Source organism: Hylobates moloch, unplaced genomic scaffold (assembly GCF_009828535.3).
Source record: "Hylobates moloch isolate HMO894 unplaced genomic scaffold, HMol_V3 SCAFFOLD_16, whole genome shotgun sequence".
Lineage (NCBI taxonomy): Eukaryota > Metazoa > Chordata > Mammalia > Primates > Hylobatidae > Hylobates > Hylobates moloch.
This window is the reverse complement of record NW_026652291.1, coordinates 30,798,404-30,814,143: the sequence shown is the minus strand read 5'-3', so window position 1 is coordinate 30,814,143 and position 15,740 is coordinate 30,798,404. Positions and strand designations below refer to the sequence as shown.

Genomic DNA, 15,740 nt, shown 5'->3' with positions numbered 1-15,740 from the left:
GTCCCTCAACACAGCCAGTGGACAGAAGTTGCTGAGAGGTGGGGACATAACAGGAGAAGAGCGGGCAGAGGGTGAAAAAGGCCCTGGAGGCTGGCTGCGTCTGTGGGGACCGGAGTTAGAGCTTTGGCCTGGGGGGACATCATATGGTGGCCCAGGGAGAGAACAAGCCCCCTGGAAGAAACTGTATTTGGGAACAGTCAGGTATCCAGGCTGGAGGGGCAGGGGACAGAGTAGGGACTGAGGCTGATGAGGGAAGAAGCAGATCCCCTCTTCTGGAATGCTTTCCTGGGAGGACACCCAGGTTTTCCCAGGGGAATCTTGGGCACAGGGAAGGGAGCTGGATGTGCTTTCTCTGTGAGGTGGTTTGAGGCTGTTCACAGCCGTGCCCGCACTTCCCTGTACACCACTCCCAGAGGGACCTGGAGGTTCAACTAAACCGGCGCAGAAAGTGCCAGACCCAGAATGAACTGGAAGCAGCTCCACATATCGTCTGCAGTGCCTCAAGCTTGAGTGACAGCCAGGCCTAACAGGACATGCTCATACTTCCTTTCTGAAGGGGCCCCAGCCCATCCCAAATGGGGAAATGCTTGCACAATGGCTGCTCCGTAAACAGGAGCTGTTGTTATCACTTCCTGTAGGGTAAAACTGGGTCTTTGGATCAATCCTCCCACTTGGTCATCTCTTCAAGTAAAATCCAACAGATACTCCATCTTTCTCCCTCTCCTCCCTGATGAGACACTGCCCTGGGGCCTGAGCTGCTACCAGGTCCTGCTCTCTGCCATGCTTGCCCGGCCCCCTAATGGGAGGACACACTCACCTGGCCAGCCTGAGAGTCACCTAGAAGGGAAAGGTAACAGCATGAGCTCAGGGAGGAGGGTCTGGCTGCCTTCTCCCCTCACCGCCACCTGGGCGGCTTCACAGTCTGTGCCCCAGACCACGTCCCCAGCAGAGCCAGCAGCACAGAAAGCGTGGACTCTTCTTACCTGCCTCTGCCCCATCACCCCTGTAGGGATTGGCCACAACGAAATTCCAGAACCCCAGGTCTGGAGGGCCTGAAGATAGCTTAGTGCAGCCTCTCACTTGGTAAGCGGAAGCCCCTGCTTTCCTGTAAGGCCTCGGGTGACAGGAGTCCCACCTGCTCCCGGGCCTGTCCACCCCATCCATCCTGGAGCCACCTCCTTGCACTGCTACCTCCTCCCTCCCATGCCTCCCAGCCAGGCTGGGTCATGCAGCCCCCTGCCCTGGGCTTTGGGCCAGGGGAACAATTTGAGGAAGGAGGGGAGTTGCTCCTGGCTTGGCTGGTGTCCTGTGTCCACAGCTGGTGCTCTGTCCTCACTTCCCTGTCTATTCCAGATTCCTGGAGCAATTTGACCAATCACATAGTTTGCTGGTGCTATGATGTTCCAGGCCTCCTGCACTCAGTGTTACCAGTCACCTGGGCATGACTTCTCCATGGTTTTCAGGGCACTTGCAAGGAGAGCCTCATACCCAGCCTCCCTCCAGCCCTGTGCCTCTGGGGTCCAAGGCCGTTGAGCTGGAGTTAGCACTCTAAGACCGGGCCAGGGGTCTGGCATGCAGGTCCCCAGGACCCACCTGCCAGCTATTCAGGCCTGCAGCAAGCACCAGCCCCAGAAGCTGCATGGCCAGGGGGCAGGAGATGGAGAGGCCTGATCGCTGGGGTGAGGGCTGCGGCTGACCTTTCCTACCTCCACAACTCCCTGGGCCATGGGCACCTCTAGACCCCATATGGAAGAGGAAGTGGGTGGGGCCAGGCCATGAGAGAAGGCTGCCAGGGTTGGGTGCTGCCGCTCCAAGCTCCCTTTCCTAATGCCACAGAGATGGGATGCCCAGGGACCCAGGATTAACACCCACACTTCTCTGAGGTGCTGGAAACTTAGGGGAAAGGAAAATCCCTCAGATACCCTTGTCAGGGATGGTCCCAGCCTTGAGCCAGGTGTCCGTGACAACCCGGAGTGGCTGCCTCTCTGCTGGCCCGGGCAGTGCCCCGCTGCTCCTCTGCCCTTGCTCCCTTGGGGGCCTTGCCAGTTCCTCCTCCTCGGCTTTCCTCATGGACAGGCGGATGTCAGAGCTCGCGTAGGTGTAGCCGTGGCCGGCAGGGCAGATCTCTCTGAAGGCCTCTGCAAAGCCAACAGCCGGAGGACAAACTGAGAGGGGCTGTTCCTGCAGGAAACCAGGGCCTTCCTTTCCCTCCCTTTGGGAGACACGGCAATTGTGGCAGCAAGGAGGGAGGGAGCCCCAGGTTGGGATAAGCATGTGAGCAGGCAGGGAAGACTACTTCAGTCTTCCAGATTGAGGGAAGTCTACCCAGGCCTGGCAACATGGTCACTGGCCTTGAGGAAGCCCCTGGGCAGTGAAAGCTGGGATGGGAACAGGAGGTTACCTGTGCCAGGCAGAGGGCATTTCTCACACTCGCTGCCCCATGCTTTGCCCACGCGGCTGCAGCAGCATATCTGCTTGGTGATCTGCTGGGCCAAAGGCAGGGTGCAGGTGCCAGGCCCCAGCGACCGGTAGCACAGTCCCTGCAGCATGGAGATTGCCTTGTCCGCTGCAACAGACACAGCACGTGGAGGTGGGCCGGTGGCCAGTGGGAGGGGAACGCACAGCTGGGAGGGCAGTGGATGGAGGTGTGGCTGGCCACATGCACTCAGACTGGCCTGGCCCATATCTCAGTTGGGAAGTTTGGAGCCCTGCAAATGCCCACAAGAACTTTAGGAAGAAGAGGCGTAGTGGAATGTTTCAGCACCTGCCCATGTCGTGTGCTTGATGAGACCCATGACTCCCCACCTGCATGTGGAGAACCTGAGAGCAGGGAATGAGGATGCAGCTACTTGTCTCCAGTGCTGAGTTTAGAAGTGTTTACTGAAGGCCCCACATGTCCCTAGGGTTGAGCGGGCAGCAGTATGTCCTGAGGACCACAGCCTCCCTGGGAAGATGAGGCAAGGTAAGGAGCTAAGGCCCGATGGGGAGCTTGGAGGACAGGGACCCTATCTTGGGTCATCTCTGTCACCCAGGCACCTTCCATAGTGCCTGGTGCATGCAAATGCTTAGTAATGCTTGTTGAAGCTATGCGTGGATGGCTAGGTCAATGAACCAATCAAACACAGAATCAACCAGCCAATCAAAATACTGAGGGTCACTGTGAGTTTGAGCTATGCTGGGCTTAGGTCATAGCAATGCCACCACCCTTATCTCCTTTCTTGTACTTTGAAAATAAATATTAAAGAATAGTTTCTGTATGTTATCTCAATGGAAGACGAGGAGGCCATGCCAGGTTGGAAGAGTCTGGAATCCGTAGAGGGCTGACTGGATTCTAAGAGGAGGAGAGTGGGGTGAAGAGGACATCAATCAAAGTTTATGAATGAATGATTCTGGGGAAGTCCTGGTCAGGCCCAGGACGCAGCAGACCAAGTCCAAATCCCTGCTCCACCATGAACTACAGACCTCCCTGGGCCTTAGCTTCTTCACGTGTAAAATGAAGATGAGAATGATTATTCCATGGCAGGGGACACCTGTATTTCTGCCTGCCCAGAGTCTATGCACCATATTCTGGTATAGTCACTCTGGTTCTCCTACGGGAACCACCCTTTTCCCACCCTTGGTCCATATGACTGGAGTGGAGGCTGATGCCTTTCTGGCTGAAGGCTTGTGGTCCATACCCCTGGTTACAGTGATTGGGTCAGGGATGGGCACTTAACCAAGGAGGCCCAATGATAATCAGCTTTGAGACTATTCCTAGGTTACTGGGGAAAAGGGGCTCATTTTTTATTGCATTTGCAAGGCTGAGAGGGTGTAGGCCTAGAGTATCTGGTGACCACCTTTGAAGGAACCATGAAACTGACACAGAGGAAAGAGCAGGACATGCCCTGCAGACACTGTCGCTGCCTATGTCAGCCAGCCTGAGGCCATACCACGTCTGCACTTCCTAGTTGTGTGAACCAATGCTTTTGGGTTTTTTTGAGAAGAGTCTTGCTCTGTTGCCCAGGCTGCAGTACAGTGGCGTGATCTCGGCTCACTGCAACCTTTGCCTCTGGGGCTCAAGCCATCCTTCCACTTCAGCCTCCCAAGTAGCTGGGACTATAGGTGTGCACCACCACGTGTGGCTAATTTTTAATTTTTTTGTAAAGACAGGGTCTCACCATGTTGCCTAGGCTGGTTTTGAACTCCTAAGCTCAAGTGATACACCTGCCTTAGCCTCCCAAAGTGCTTGGATTACAGGTGTGAGCCACTGTGCCCAGCCCCAGCGAATTCTTTTTTGTTTAAGGCAGTTTTAGTTTGGTTTCTGTCACTTGCAATCCAAAGACTCCTGATTAATAAACTTTCTTCGTGGTATTGTCGTGGAGATTAAATAGAGTGAGGTGTGTGACAGTGGCTTGTCAAAGGTCATGTGCTCGCCACAGGTAAATCATCAGCCAGTCTGTGAGCCCTGGATCTCCAGGTGCAATCTCTGCTTCTAGCAGCCACTTCCATTGGGACACTGTAAGGAAGGGCTCTGTCCCTTTGAACCCCAGGGTGGAGATGACCCAGGTGGGAATATCAGGAGGCTGGGGCGGCCCTGTAGACTGCTGCACTGGACGTGGTCAGGCAGCAGGGAGGGAAGGAGGCAGAACTCAGAAACAAAGGGAAGAGAAACTGTGCCACCCCTCCCACTTACAGGGAGGTGAATCTCTGTGGGAGGCTGGAAGGAGTAACACCAGGGACAGAGAGGGAAGAAAGGACACTTGAGAGCCATCTCTGCTTCTGTGTATTAAGGGTCTCTTTCTGGGACTAATAAATAAGTCACCTTGGATGTCAAACACACCTGTCTGGTAAAGGGATCTTAAGTGATGTGGAGTAGAAGGAAGGGTTGTAAGCCTCTCAAGGCCTTGATCACCTGCCACTGCCACCATGGTTTCTTGAGAATGGTCTGACATGTTCTCCCCACTCTGGGCCCCTCACTCTCTGGGCACCCCCCCTCCTATAGCTCTTGCTGTCTTCTCTCCCTAGAGCCACTGGGTTCAGTCTCTGGGTGGCACTGGAGTCTTGTCCAACCCCATGGCCCTCCCAAACCCAGTACCAGAAAGTTTGCAGACTGAGGGCTTGGCCGGTTGCAGGGAGCTCTGCTGAGCTGGGCGTGGCCCATCCAACCTTGGCTGCTGCCTCCCAGAGGCCAGTTGGGACTGGTTTTATTCAGCTCTGGTTGGGCCTTCCGGCCCAGGGAAAGCCCTATCTGGGCTGTGGTGTCAGTTCTGCCACTGGGGGCTGCTGCCAGCCTGGGCCTCTCCCCCTGGAAACCACAGAGGTCTCTGGAAACAGGGCTGCCTGGCATACATGCATGTACATACCTGGACACAATGCTAATGCTCACTGTGTGTTCACGGATGAGGAGAAACTTCAGAACCACAAGGGGCCACAGGATTGTGGAAAGGCCCTCGGGTCCGGCAGCAGCTCCATGAATGCTATGGACAGCCCTTCCAGAAAGGCCACTCAGCAGCCAAGGCTCAGCCAGATATCACAGCAGAGGCCACCCCCACCACCCCCCACCACCAAAGAAAACGAAGCTACACATGGAACAGAAATGATTAGAACGGAAAAAAAAATAAGAAATAGAAAAGATGAATTCCAAACTGCAAAGGCCTGGAAGAAATGCCTAGTGTAAAAAGTGAAGTAGTAACCATCTCTGTTCCAGCAGCATGGGCTGATCAGGTTTTTCACATTGGGCTCAACTCCAGGTTGAGTAGCAGACACAGGCCTTGAGCATGGAATGATCAGGTCTGGGGAAAATTACTGCCCTGGGCCTGGCCTGTGGACCTGAATGGTCCCATCTTGCCTCCCAGTGTCCACCCCCACCCCATCCCTGCCAGCACTCACACACACAGCGGCTCCGCGATGGATCCAGCATGAGGCCAGGTCTGCACGTGCACAGGTAGCTGCCCCTGGTGTTCACACACTCCGCGTCCTTGCACAGGCCCAGGGTCAAGCACTCATTGATATCTGCGGGGTTGGAGGAGATGACCAAGTGCCCGCCCCACGGAGGCCTGATGGAGGGGAGGGGCTGGGCAGAGATCTTCAAATACTCTTTCCAGATAAAACAACAACAAAAGAGCTGCTATGTATTCAGTGGGATTCCTCTCCCTGTGCCTCAGTTTCCTCATTTGTAAAATAAGGATAATGATAGTAACAACCAGACGGTGTTGTTAAATGGATAAAATAAGATCAAATTGCAAACCACTTAGTCCAATAATTGGCATGTAACAATGATCATAATATTAAGAGCTAATGTTTATTTATTTATTTATTTATTTTTTGAGACAGGGTCTCGTTTTGCCACCCAAGCTGGAGTGCAGGCATGTGATCTCAGCTCACTGCAGCCTCCGCCTCCCAGGTTCAAGCAATTCTCATGCCTCAGCCTCCTGAGTAGCTGGAACGACAGGTGCATACCACCACATCCAGCTAATTTTTGTATTGTATTTTTTGTAGAGATGTGTTTTCACCATGTTGCCTATGGCTGGTCTCAAACTCCTGGCCTCAAGTAATCCACCCGCCTTGGCCTCCCAAAGTGCTGGGATTACAAGCATGAGCCACCTCGCCAGGCCTCAAGCGCTAGTGTTTATTGAGCACCTATTACATGCTACATACTCTGCTGGGTATTAACATACAATACCCTATTTAATTCTCACAAACAATTTTATCAAATAGGCCCACATGTCCTCATTTTACAGGAGAAGAAACTGAGGCCCCAGGAATAACCAGGTCACCCACTGGTTTGGGGAAATTGGCACTGGGCACAGAGTCACTCAGCTGGAGAGTGGCATGTTGAGATGCAGACAGGAAACAGATCGAGGGGACTGTTTGGGTTGGAAGGTGGAGAAGAGGCAGCCAAGTCCCTCCTTTCAGCCTTCCTCCAGAGGTCCCTGAAGCACCTCTGCAGGGCCCAAAACCCTGGGAGCATGTCTGCAGTGAGCTGGAGGAGGGAGGACCCTGGTAAGGAAAAGGAGGCAGAGGCTGGAGGAAGGCACTGAAGGGGAAGGGGACAGCGGGGGTCACAGTAAGGGTGTGCAGAGGTTGAGGGTTAGAAGGGCACACCTCCGGGTCCTCCTGAATGCCCTTCCTTGTGCAGGCTGCACGCATCCTCCCAGAGACCCGTGGAGGCTCATGCTGTTTTCAAATAAGGGAGGTGCACTGGTTTCTTCTGTGACCTCAAAGGGGAAACCCCCTTTTCCTGCTGCAAACTTCTCCCTGCCAAGGAGAAGTCTCAGCCCTCACAGTCTAAGATATGAGGAGTCGGGGGCCATCTTGACGGCACTTCTGTTGATGGTGGTGATGGTAGCAGAGATGATGAGCATGAATGCTTGTGAGGGGCACCTGCCTCCAGGCCAGGCGATAACACGGGCAGCCCTGTGTCTGCAGAGCCAGGTCACCCACTGGTTTGGGGAAATTGGCACTGGGCACAAGAACGAGGGACTGAAAGGTGACCCAGCCTGAGCACCAAGGGGCACTACTCCTTGGTAGGATGCCCCATTGTGACAGGGTGCCAGTAAGAGCTGGGAAGGTGCTACTGAGAAATGGGAAGGGACAGTGATCCATATGCATCCAGACTGTGGCCACAGTGGGATGTGGGTCTCCAAACCCAAATCTGACTTGCTTCCCTCTGATTAAGAAGCTTCTGGATTCCCTGTCACTTCTTAGAGGGAGGCCCTAAACCCTAACATGGTATCTAAGGCCCTCCACCATTTTCCCAAAGCCTGTGGGTAAACAGGTGGCTCTGATGAGACACTGGCAGACCTGTGGCATCTCCTATGTGTACACAGGCCACATACACGGTACTTTCTGGGACATTTCAGACAGCACAAACTGTTCTTTTGCTTATGGTGTTCACATTGCCTGGAGAGCTTGCATCCCCTTAGTTGGCCAACTTGTACTCATTTTTAAAGTCTTGGCTTAGGTATCACCTCTTCCAGGAAGCCTTCCCTGATCCTCCCAGTCTGAGAAGGGGCCCCCACCATGGGATCCTGTAGCACTCAGTGACTGCTGCTTTCTCTCAAGAACGCCCCGCTCATTAGACATGATTGTTCAGGGGTCTGTCTGCACCTGGGGCAGGACTGTGTCTTCTCCATCACTGTGTACTGAGCTCCTAGCACAGTGTATGTAGCCCATAGTAACCTCCCCTCCAATACTCTGTGGAAGCAGGAGGGAAGGATGGAGAGAGAGAAGAGATGACGCATGTGGGTACAGAGGTGAGCAGGTCCCTTCGCAGACACAGAGACCACAGCCACATACATGGGAAGGGGAGGTTTCAGGGGCAGGGCCTCCTGAGGGAAGGTCCTTTGGTATCCTGAATCTTGGGGCTCAGTGGAGGGAGGGCAGAGAGCCCATTTGAGATCCTGAGAATAACCTTAAAGCTCCAGATTGGGAAACCTATCAGGAGGAAAACACCTGGTGACCGTTTAGGTATGAACAGCCCCGATGTACCCTCCAAGGGCAAAAATACGTATTTCTCCCTACATCCACTGCCTGCTTGGCCCTCAAACCACTGGCTCCTGAGGGAGTCTGACCCTGGACTAGGCCAGGCCAGAGGCCCTTTTGCTTGGCCCCAGCACCTTTGCTTATCCACAGGCTAGGAATCACTTCTGCAGCCTGGCACCCCCAAGGGAGACAGCCCAGCCATGCAGAGCTTCCCCAGACTCCTCTCTCTGAAGCAACCTCCAGGGGGAGGGTACCTTGGAGGCCATCTGGGTCAATCCCCTGTCTCTGACCCAGCTCCACCCAAAGCAAACCATACAGACAACTATTTGTCCAGTTGTCAAAGCTCCCCACAGGGAAGCCACCTTGTTCCCCACTGGCCTCTGCCAGCCCCAGGAGCCTGTCCCTGGCAGGAAGCCCCCGTGCTCCCCGTCCCTCTTCCTGGCTATGGGTTGAAGCAAGTGGGAGGGAGGCCTGAGTAGCTAAAGGTTTTTAGTTGGGAAAAGCCCACAGAGGCCCCAACAACTCAGGCTGACTTGATTTCCCACCTTGGAGCTGAAATTCTTCCCATTCCAGGGAGACCAGCTCAGGAGAAAAGTGGAAGTGCAGGGACTGGGGTGGCCCCTTCAGACACAGCCCCACATAGCCTAGAGCCCCTAGCCTGTGTTCCAGGTGGGTGTGGGTGGAGATGGGGATGAGGGAAGGTGTCGGCCCCCTTGGCTTCCTCTGTCACTCTCAAGCAAGTCCCTGGATTTCCTTAGGCCCCTGGAATCAGCAGCCCCCCACCACTCCCCAAAGCTGGGGCTTAGAGGGACTCAGTGGAGACCACTCGGCCAGTGACAGACACTCCTCATCTCTGGTGCTGGGAGTGTGCCCCGGCATCCCTGAGCCCAGCCCTGGCCCTGGGGGTCCTACCTTGGCAATGAGTGAGGTTCAGTTTCTTGTACCCCTGAGGACACTCCAGCTGGCCATTCTCAATCACCGGGGAAGCTGAAGAGTAGAGATATGGACAGGTCTCACTGGATGGCCCCTGGGCTCCTCTGTCACCCATGCTGGGAAGCGGGTACAGTCTGGATGTCCACCCCACTGCTGCAGCAGTGAGCCCCAGCCCCCGAAGCCATTGCCCTGGGCAGCTGTGCTTCCTGGTTCTCACCAGACTCCTCTCAGCCCACCTCGCTTTTATTAAAAGCAGTACTAAGTGAAATAAGACAGGCACAGAAAGACAAATATCACATGATCTCACTTATATATGGGACCTAAGAAAAGCAAACCCATAGAAACAGAGTAGAATGGTGGTTACCAGGGCCTGGGGGAAAGGGGAGATATTGATCAAAGGGTACAACATTTCGGTTAGATACAAGAGGAATAAGTTCAAAAGATCTGTTGTACAACATAGTGACTATGGTTAATAACAGTGTCTTGTATTCTTGAAAATTGCTAAGAGAGTAGATTTTAAGTGTTCTCGCCACAAAAAATAAATATGTGAGGTAATACACATGGGTGCAATTTAGCCACTTTACAATGTATACCTATTTCAGAACAACAGTTGTGCACCAGCCAGGCGCAGTGGCTCACGCCTTAATCCCAGTGCTTTGGGAGGCTGAGGCGGGCGGATCACCACAGGTCAGGGGTTTGAGACCAGCCTGGCTAACATGGTGAAACCCCGTCTCTACTAAAAATATGAAAATTAGCTGGGCATGGCAGCACATGCCTGTAATCCCAGCTACTCAGGAGGTGGAGGCAGGAGACTCACTTGAACCCAGGAGGGGGAGGTTGCAGTGAGCCAAGGTTGCACCACTGCACTCCAGCCTGGGTGATGGAGCAAGACTCCATCTCAAAACAAACAAACAAATAGTTGTGTACCACAAATGTATACAATTATTATTTGTCAATTAAAATTTTGTTAATACTAAGAAAAATGTATTATATACTTCACATACATAGTTATTACATATAGTATCTACTATACTACATGCATGTTATATATATAACATGGGTTTTATTGTTATTACTTTTTGCTTTTTATTTTGAAATACTAAAGATACACAGAAGATGTCTGATTGCAGATTGACCAACAAGGAAATTATTCTCAGTATTTTTATGCTGATACACATCCTGCCTTGATATCACAACATTCCCCCTTACTTTACAGAGAAAAAAAAAAAAAAAAAAACAGTTGACATTAAATAAAAACAGGGAAAAAAATCTCCATTACTTTGGAGGAACAGACTAGTGTGCCAACCCTCTTGAAAAGCTCTAGCAGGAGGCATACTTCTGATCGCCACCTGTCTTCATAGGAAAAAGCAGGGGAATACTATCTTTTGTGGAACAAAAAGAGAACTCAGCTATAAGTTTGACAATTCTTTTGCCTATAGATAGCCAGCAATTCTAAGCAGGCACAAGCAATTGCCACAGACCTTATTCCATACAAAGTTCCATAAATATACCACGATATTTCAAAGGTCTTGCTCTATAAAGGTAGCTGCATGATGGCTTCCTATAGCAATTTACCTTCTTCTAGCTTTGACTCCTTTGTGGCAATAGCTTGTCTCTGAATGCTGCACCCTCCATCTCTGTTACCTTATCCCAATTCCTTTTTCTCCCAGTCGTAACATCAGCAGCTACAATTTCAGAGTTGTTTGCTAATGCTTCTTGTCATCCAGGAAGTCACTTACTGTTGAGAATATATGTTCACTGCTTCATCCTTTAGTGGTTTACAAAAAGGGAGTTCTTCATATATATATTTTTTCTTCTTTTTTTCTTTTTGAGATGGAGTCTCACTCTGTCGCACAGGCTGGAATGCAGTGACAGGATCTCAGCTCACTGCAACCTCCACCTCCTGAATTCAAGCGATTCTCCTGCCTCAGCCTCCTGAGTAGCTGGGATTACAGGCATGTGCCACCATGCCTGGCTAACTTTTGTATATTTAGTAGAGACAGGGTTTCGCCATGTTGGCCAGGCTGGTTTCGAACTCCTGACAGGTGATCCACTTGCCTCGGCCTCCCAAAGTGCTGGGATTATAGGCATGAGTCACCACACCCAGCCTTTCATATATTTTAATTGTTGAAATGAACTCTTGCAAATACCAAGAGGCATGTTAGAGATATCTATACTTTTGTCCAATCGTACAGCGAAGTTTGAGTGTCTTTGTGGTTTAAAATGTTTTTCTAATCAAGATTGCTTTTATTTCACTATTAGCTGCTCTCTCTGGGCACTTATACACTTAGCACAAGGTTTGTTATTAGTAATGGCCTATATCAATCTGTATTTCATATAGTCTTCTTGATCATTTGGATCCTGGGTACTTGGGGGTCACATCTGATAGGTCATCATGATTTTTACTTTGTAATAAGGCTGATGACACGGTAAGACCCCCTGAGAAGGGTCAGCATTGTGTTTTTTAATGATTGCTTATGATTATGGGACTAGTGTTATTTTGCATCCACAGTTTCTTTGCAGGAGCTTTTAAGAGCCACCTCTCCATTTTGTGTGGGTTAGTTTAGTTAACACCAGAATACGTAACTAAAAAACCCAGTAAACACAGCACTGTGAACTGCACTGTGCTGTAATATGCCAAAGACAAATAGAAGGAGGCGCCACATTTTCTTGGAAGCCTCACTCTTCCCTGAGGACACACTGTGTGCCAAGCATGACATGTGACAGCCTGACATAGGGACAGACCAAGTGAGGACATAAATTAGTAACGCTTAACTTTTTTAAGATTAAAAAATGTAAACTGAAGTTCAAAAATGTTTTCCTTCCAGGACTGGCCCGCTCCGGGTTTGCACGTTCCATGTAGGAACCAGGGTCCAGCTTAGAAGGCCGCTCTTGTGGAGACACACGGGGATTCTGAAAACGCTGAGAAGGAGATGGAAAGATGGGAGTGAGGCTGGGAAATGTGCACGTCCCTGGCGTGGGGCCTGGTGGTATAAACTGAGGACAGAGAGGAGGGAAGAAAGAGAAGTCATTTGGAGAAACTCAGAAGGCAGGCTGATTAGATGCAGCCCATGAACATTATGAGGAGCAGAAGGTGGGAAAGAATGATGCAAGGCTGCTGCCAGAGGGCCGAGGAAAGAGACCAAGTACACATTTGTCCAGTGCTTCAGAATTGCAAGGCCATGGGTACACATGGTCCTGTCTGTTTCTCACAACAATTACGCCCTAAGGCAGGGACTATCATCCACATTTTACAGATTAGGAAAGCAAGGCTCACTGAGGGGTAACTGACCCAAGTTGCTGGAGCAGAGGCAGGTTGAAATCGGGCCTCTAGCTGTGAAGGCCACATCCTTTCTCCTACCTTCCACTGCGCTTCTCTAAGAGAGAGAGAGATCAGGAAGGGCTGGGTGAGCGAGCAGGCCAGGATGATATCAACTCTCTAGAGGTCAAGAGGGAGAAATGATGCTGGGCATGGTGGCTCACACCTGTAATCCCAACACTTTGGGAGGCTGAGGCAGGAGTATCGCTTGAGTCCAGGAGTTCGAGACCAGCCTGGGAAACATGGCAAAACCCCGTCTCTACAAAAAAAATAAGATTAACTGAGCATAGTGGTTCATGCCTGTGGTCCCAGCTACTCTGGGGGCTGACGTAGGAGAATCACTTGAGCCTGGGAGGTCGGGGCTGCAGTGAGCTGTGATTGTGCTATTACACTCCAGCCTGGGCAACAGAGGGAGATGGAGACGGAGACTGAGAGGGAGAGGGGGAGGGAGGAAGCAGAGGCCCCTGCTTCTTTAGTGATCAGAAGGGGAGCAGCAGAGAGCTTGGATTAGAGCAGGAAGCAAGAGAGGAACCAGCTGCTGGCACCTGCAGAAAACTGTGAGAACCCGAGGAATGAGTGAATCTGAGAGGAGCTGTTAGTCGGGATACATGTATGTGCTTTTTATATAAAGTGGTCTCCTCCTTAATAAGGGGAACCTGCCCCCCCCCCCCACTGGCCTGAAGGGAGTGTGTTGCATGGGCAATTCTTCGTGAAGGCAGGCTTCTAGAGGAAGATAAATGTCAAGCCACTGTCTCTGGGGAAACTCCCATTTTTGCCAACAACCTCCACCCTGAAACCAGGGCCCTCAGCACCCCTCCTCGCACCTCTCAGAGACAGTCTATGAGGAGCTAGTTCCTAGCTTCTGTAAGACCAAGTACAGCATTGAATCCAAAAAATCAGGTTAAGGCCGGGCATGGTGGCTCGTGCCTGTAATCCCAGCACTTTCGGAGGCTGAGGCGAGTGAATCACCTGAGCTCTGGAACTCGAGAACAGCCTGGGCAACACAGCAAAACCCTGTCTCTACCAAAAATACAAAAAGTCAGCGGGCGTGGTGGCATGAGCCTGTGGTCCTCGCCACTCAGGAGGCTGAGGTGGGGGAATTCTTTGAGCCTAGGAGGTAGAGGTGGCAGTGAGTTGAGATCATGCCTCTGCACTCCATGCTGGCAACAGAGTGAGACCATGTCTTAAAAATAAATAAATAAGGCGCAGTGGCTCACGCCTGTAATCCCAGCACTTTGGGAGGCCGAGGTGGGAGGATCATGAGGTCAGGAGATCGAGACCATCCTGGCTAACACGATGAAACCCCGTCTCTACTAAAAATACAAAAAATTAGCCAGGCGTGGTGGCGGGCACCTGTAGTCCCAGCTACTTGGGAGGCTGAGGCAGGAGAATGGCGTGAACCCAGGAGGCAGAGCTTGCAGTAGGCCGAGATTACACCACTGCACTCCAGCCTGGGCAACAGAGCGAGACTCCATCTCAAAAAAAAATAAATATATATATATATATATACACACACACACACACACACACACACTATATATATGTTAAAATATATATATTTTAAAAATATATATATATATGTTAAATTCAGGTTAAATCTCCTTGGGAGAAAGTGGAAGTTTAGATGGCCATATGGCTCAGGGTGAGAATTCAGCAGCCAGTGGGCTTTGTGACAGGTGAAGGCAGGTGACACCTGTCACCGTCCCTGCCACCCACACCAGGTGTCCCTCTTGCATGCTCCCAATACAAATAGGCCTGCCCAAGTCACAGCACTAGCTTTTGAGCTGAAAAACTCAGTTCGTGGTGTGTCATGGCTGCCTGTTTACTTTTCCATCTCTCCACAAAGCATAAGCTACGTGAGGACAAGGACCTTGTCTTCTTCTTCTTCATCACTGCTATGTCTCTAGTGCCAAGCATGACACCTAGAGCTGTGTGGGCAGTCAGTCAAAATAGGAACAAATAAGAAGAGCAAACACTCAAATGGCACTTACTATGGGCCAGGCCCTATTATAAAGGCTTTACACGAATTAACTTAGTTAATGCTCATAAGAGCCCTTGGAGAGTCTTACTAATATTATTCCCATTTTATGGATGAGCAAACTGAGGTTCATCCATAAAATGGATGAGGTTATGAAACAAACCCAAGGTCACCCCGCTGGTGGACAGAGCTGGGATTATGAACTCAGGCAGTCTAGCTCCAGAGGTGAAATTCTGAACCATTCTCCCCACTGCCTCCAAATAAATAAATTCATGAAAAGCCTTAGGGGTGTCTAGGCAGACAACCCTAGGAACCAATGGAGGTACCTGCCCAGTAGAAAACCTAACACCCTTCCTAGGAAACCTCTACCCTGTTTTTAAATGAGGGATCAGGAGAGGGAATAAGAAAAAAAAAAGTAGGGATACTCAGAAGGAGGTCAGAAGAACTGATCAGATGCCTGATAAGTGCTCCACGATGTGCATAACCAAAGTGCCGGGCGGAACTGACAAAGGAAATGGTGTAGAACCCATCCTACCCCTTGTGGCTCCTCAGCCAGATCAAGGTTATCACAAGGGGTAAGGGGTCAGAGAGTAGAAAGAAGAGAATCTGTGAGACCTGGGGAGAGAGAGTGGTTAAGCTGTGACTCCCACGGATGCTTCAAGGAGGCCTTGCCTTCGGGACTCTTAGACTTGGGAAAGCCAAAGCAGCTGCCCAGGATCAGTGGGGATCGACCTGAACTCCAAGGAGTTCACATCACAAATGCCCAGGAAGCATGCAGGGCGGATGGTGGGGAACCTTCCTAGTAAGGACATCGGGACATATGGTCTTCTGATTCCCTGGCCTCGGCCCTGTCCACCCTCTGCTGTGCCTCGGTTGCTCACAAACTGAAGAAAGAAGCAGATGGGCCCCTGGCTGCAGCCTGCCCCTGCCCTGCTAACTCTCCCCCTCGGCTGCTGGGACTCCCAAGGAGGCCTTGGTAAAGGCAAACTAATTTCTCAAGACAGTTTTGGTGCTGACTCTGAGTAGAGCTGTGGAGGAGAAGGTGAA

The 15,740-nt window shown here is 51.3% G+C and overlaps 1 protein-coding gene across 1 annotated transcript in view; it reads right to left on the bottom strand.

The window, feature by feature from the left end:
- Window positions 1–15,740, bottom strand: part of LTBP2 (latent transforming growth factor beta binding protein 2) — a 111,632-nt gene that overhangs the window by 27,074 nt on the left and 68,818 nt on the right. The window contains exons 9-13 of the mRNA XM_032135089.2: window positions 9,376–9,450; window positions 5,869–5,991; window positions 2,402–2,566; window positions 1,923–2,138; window positions 818–837 (exon numbers count right to left, since the gene is read on the bottom strand). Coding sequence (XP_031990980.1) covers window positions 818–837; window positions 1,923–2,138; window positions 2,402–2,566; window positions 5,869–5,991; window positions 9,376–9,450 — 599 coding nt within the window. The remainder of the gene's footprint in view (window positions 1–817; window positions 838–1,922; window positions 2,139–2,401; window positions 2,567–5,868; window positions 5,992–9,375; window positions 9,451–15,740) is intronic.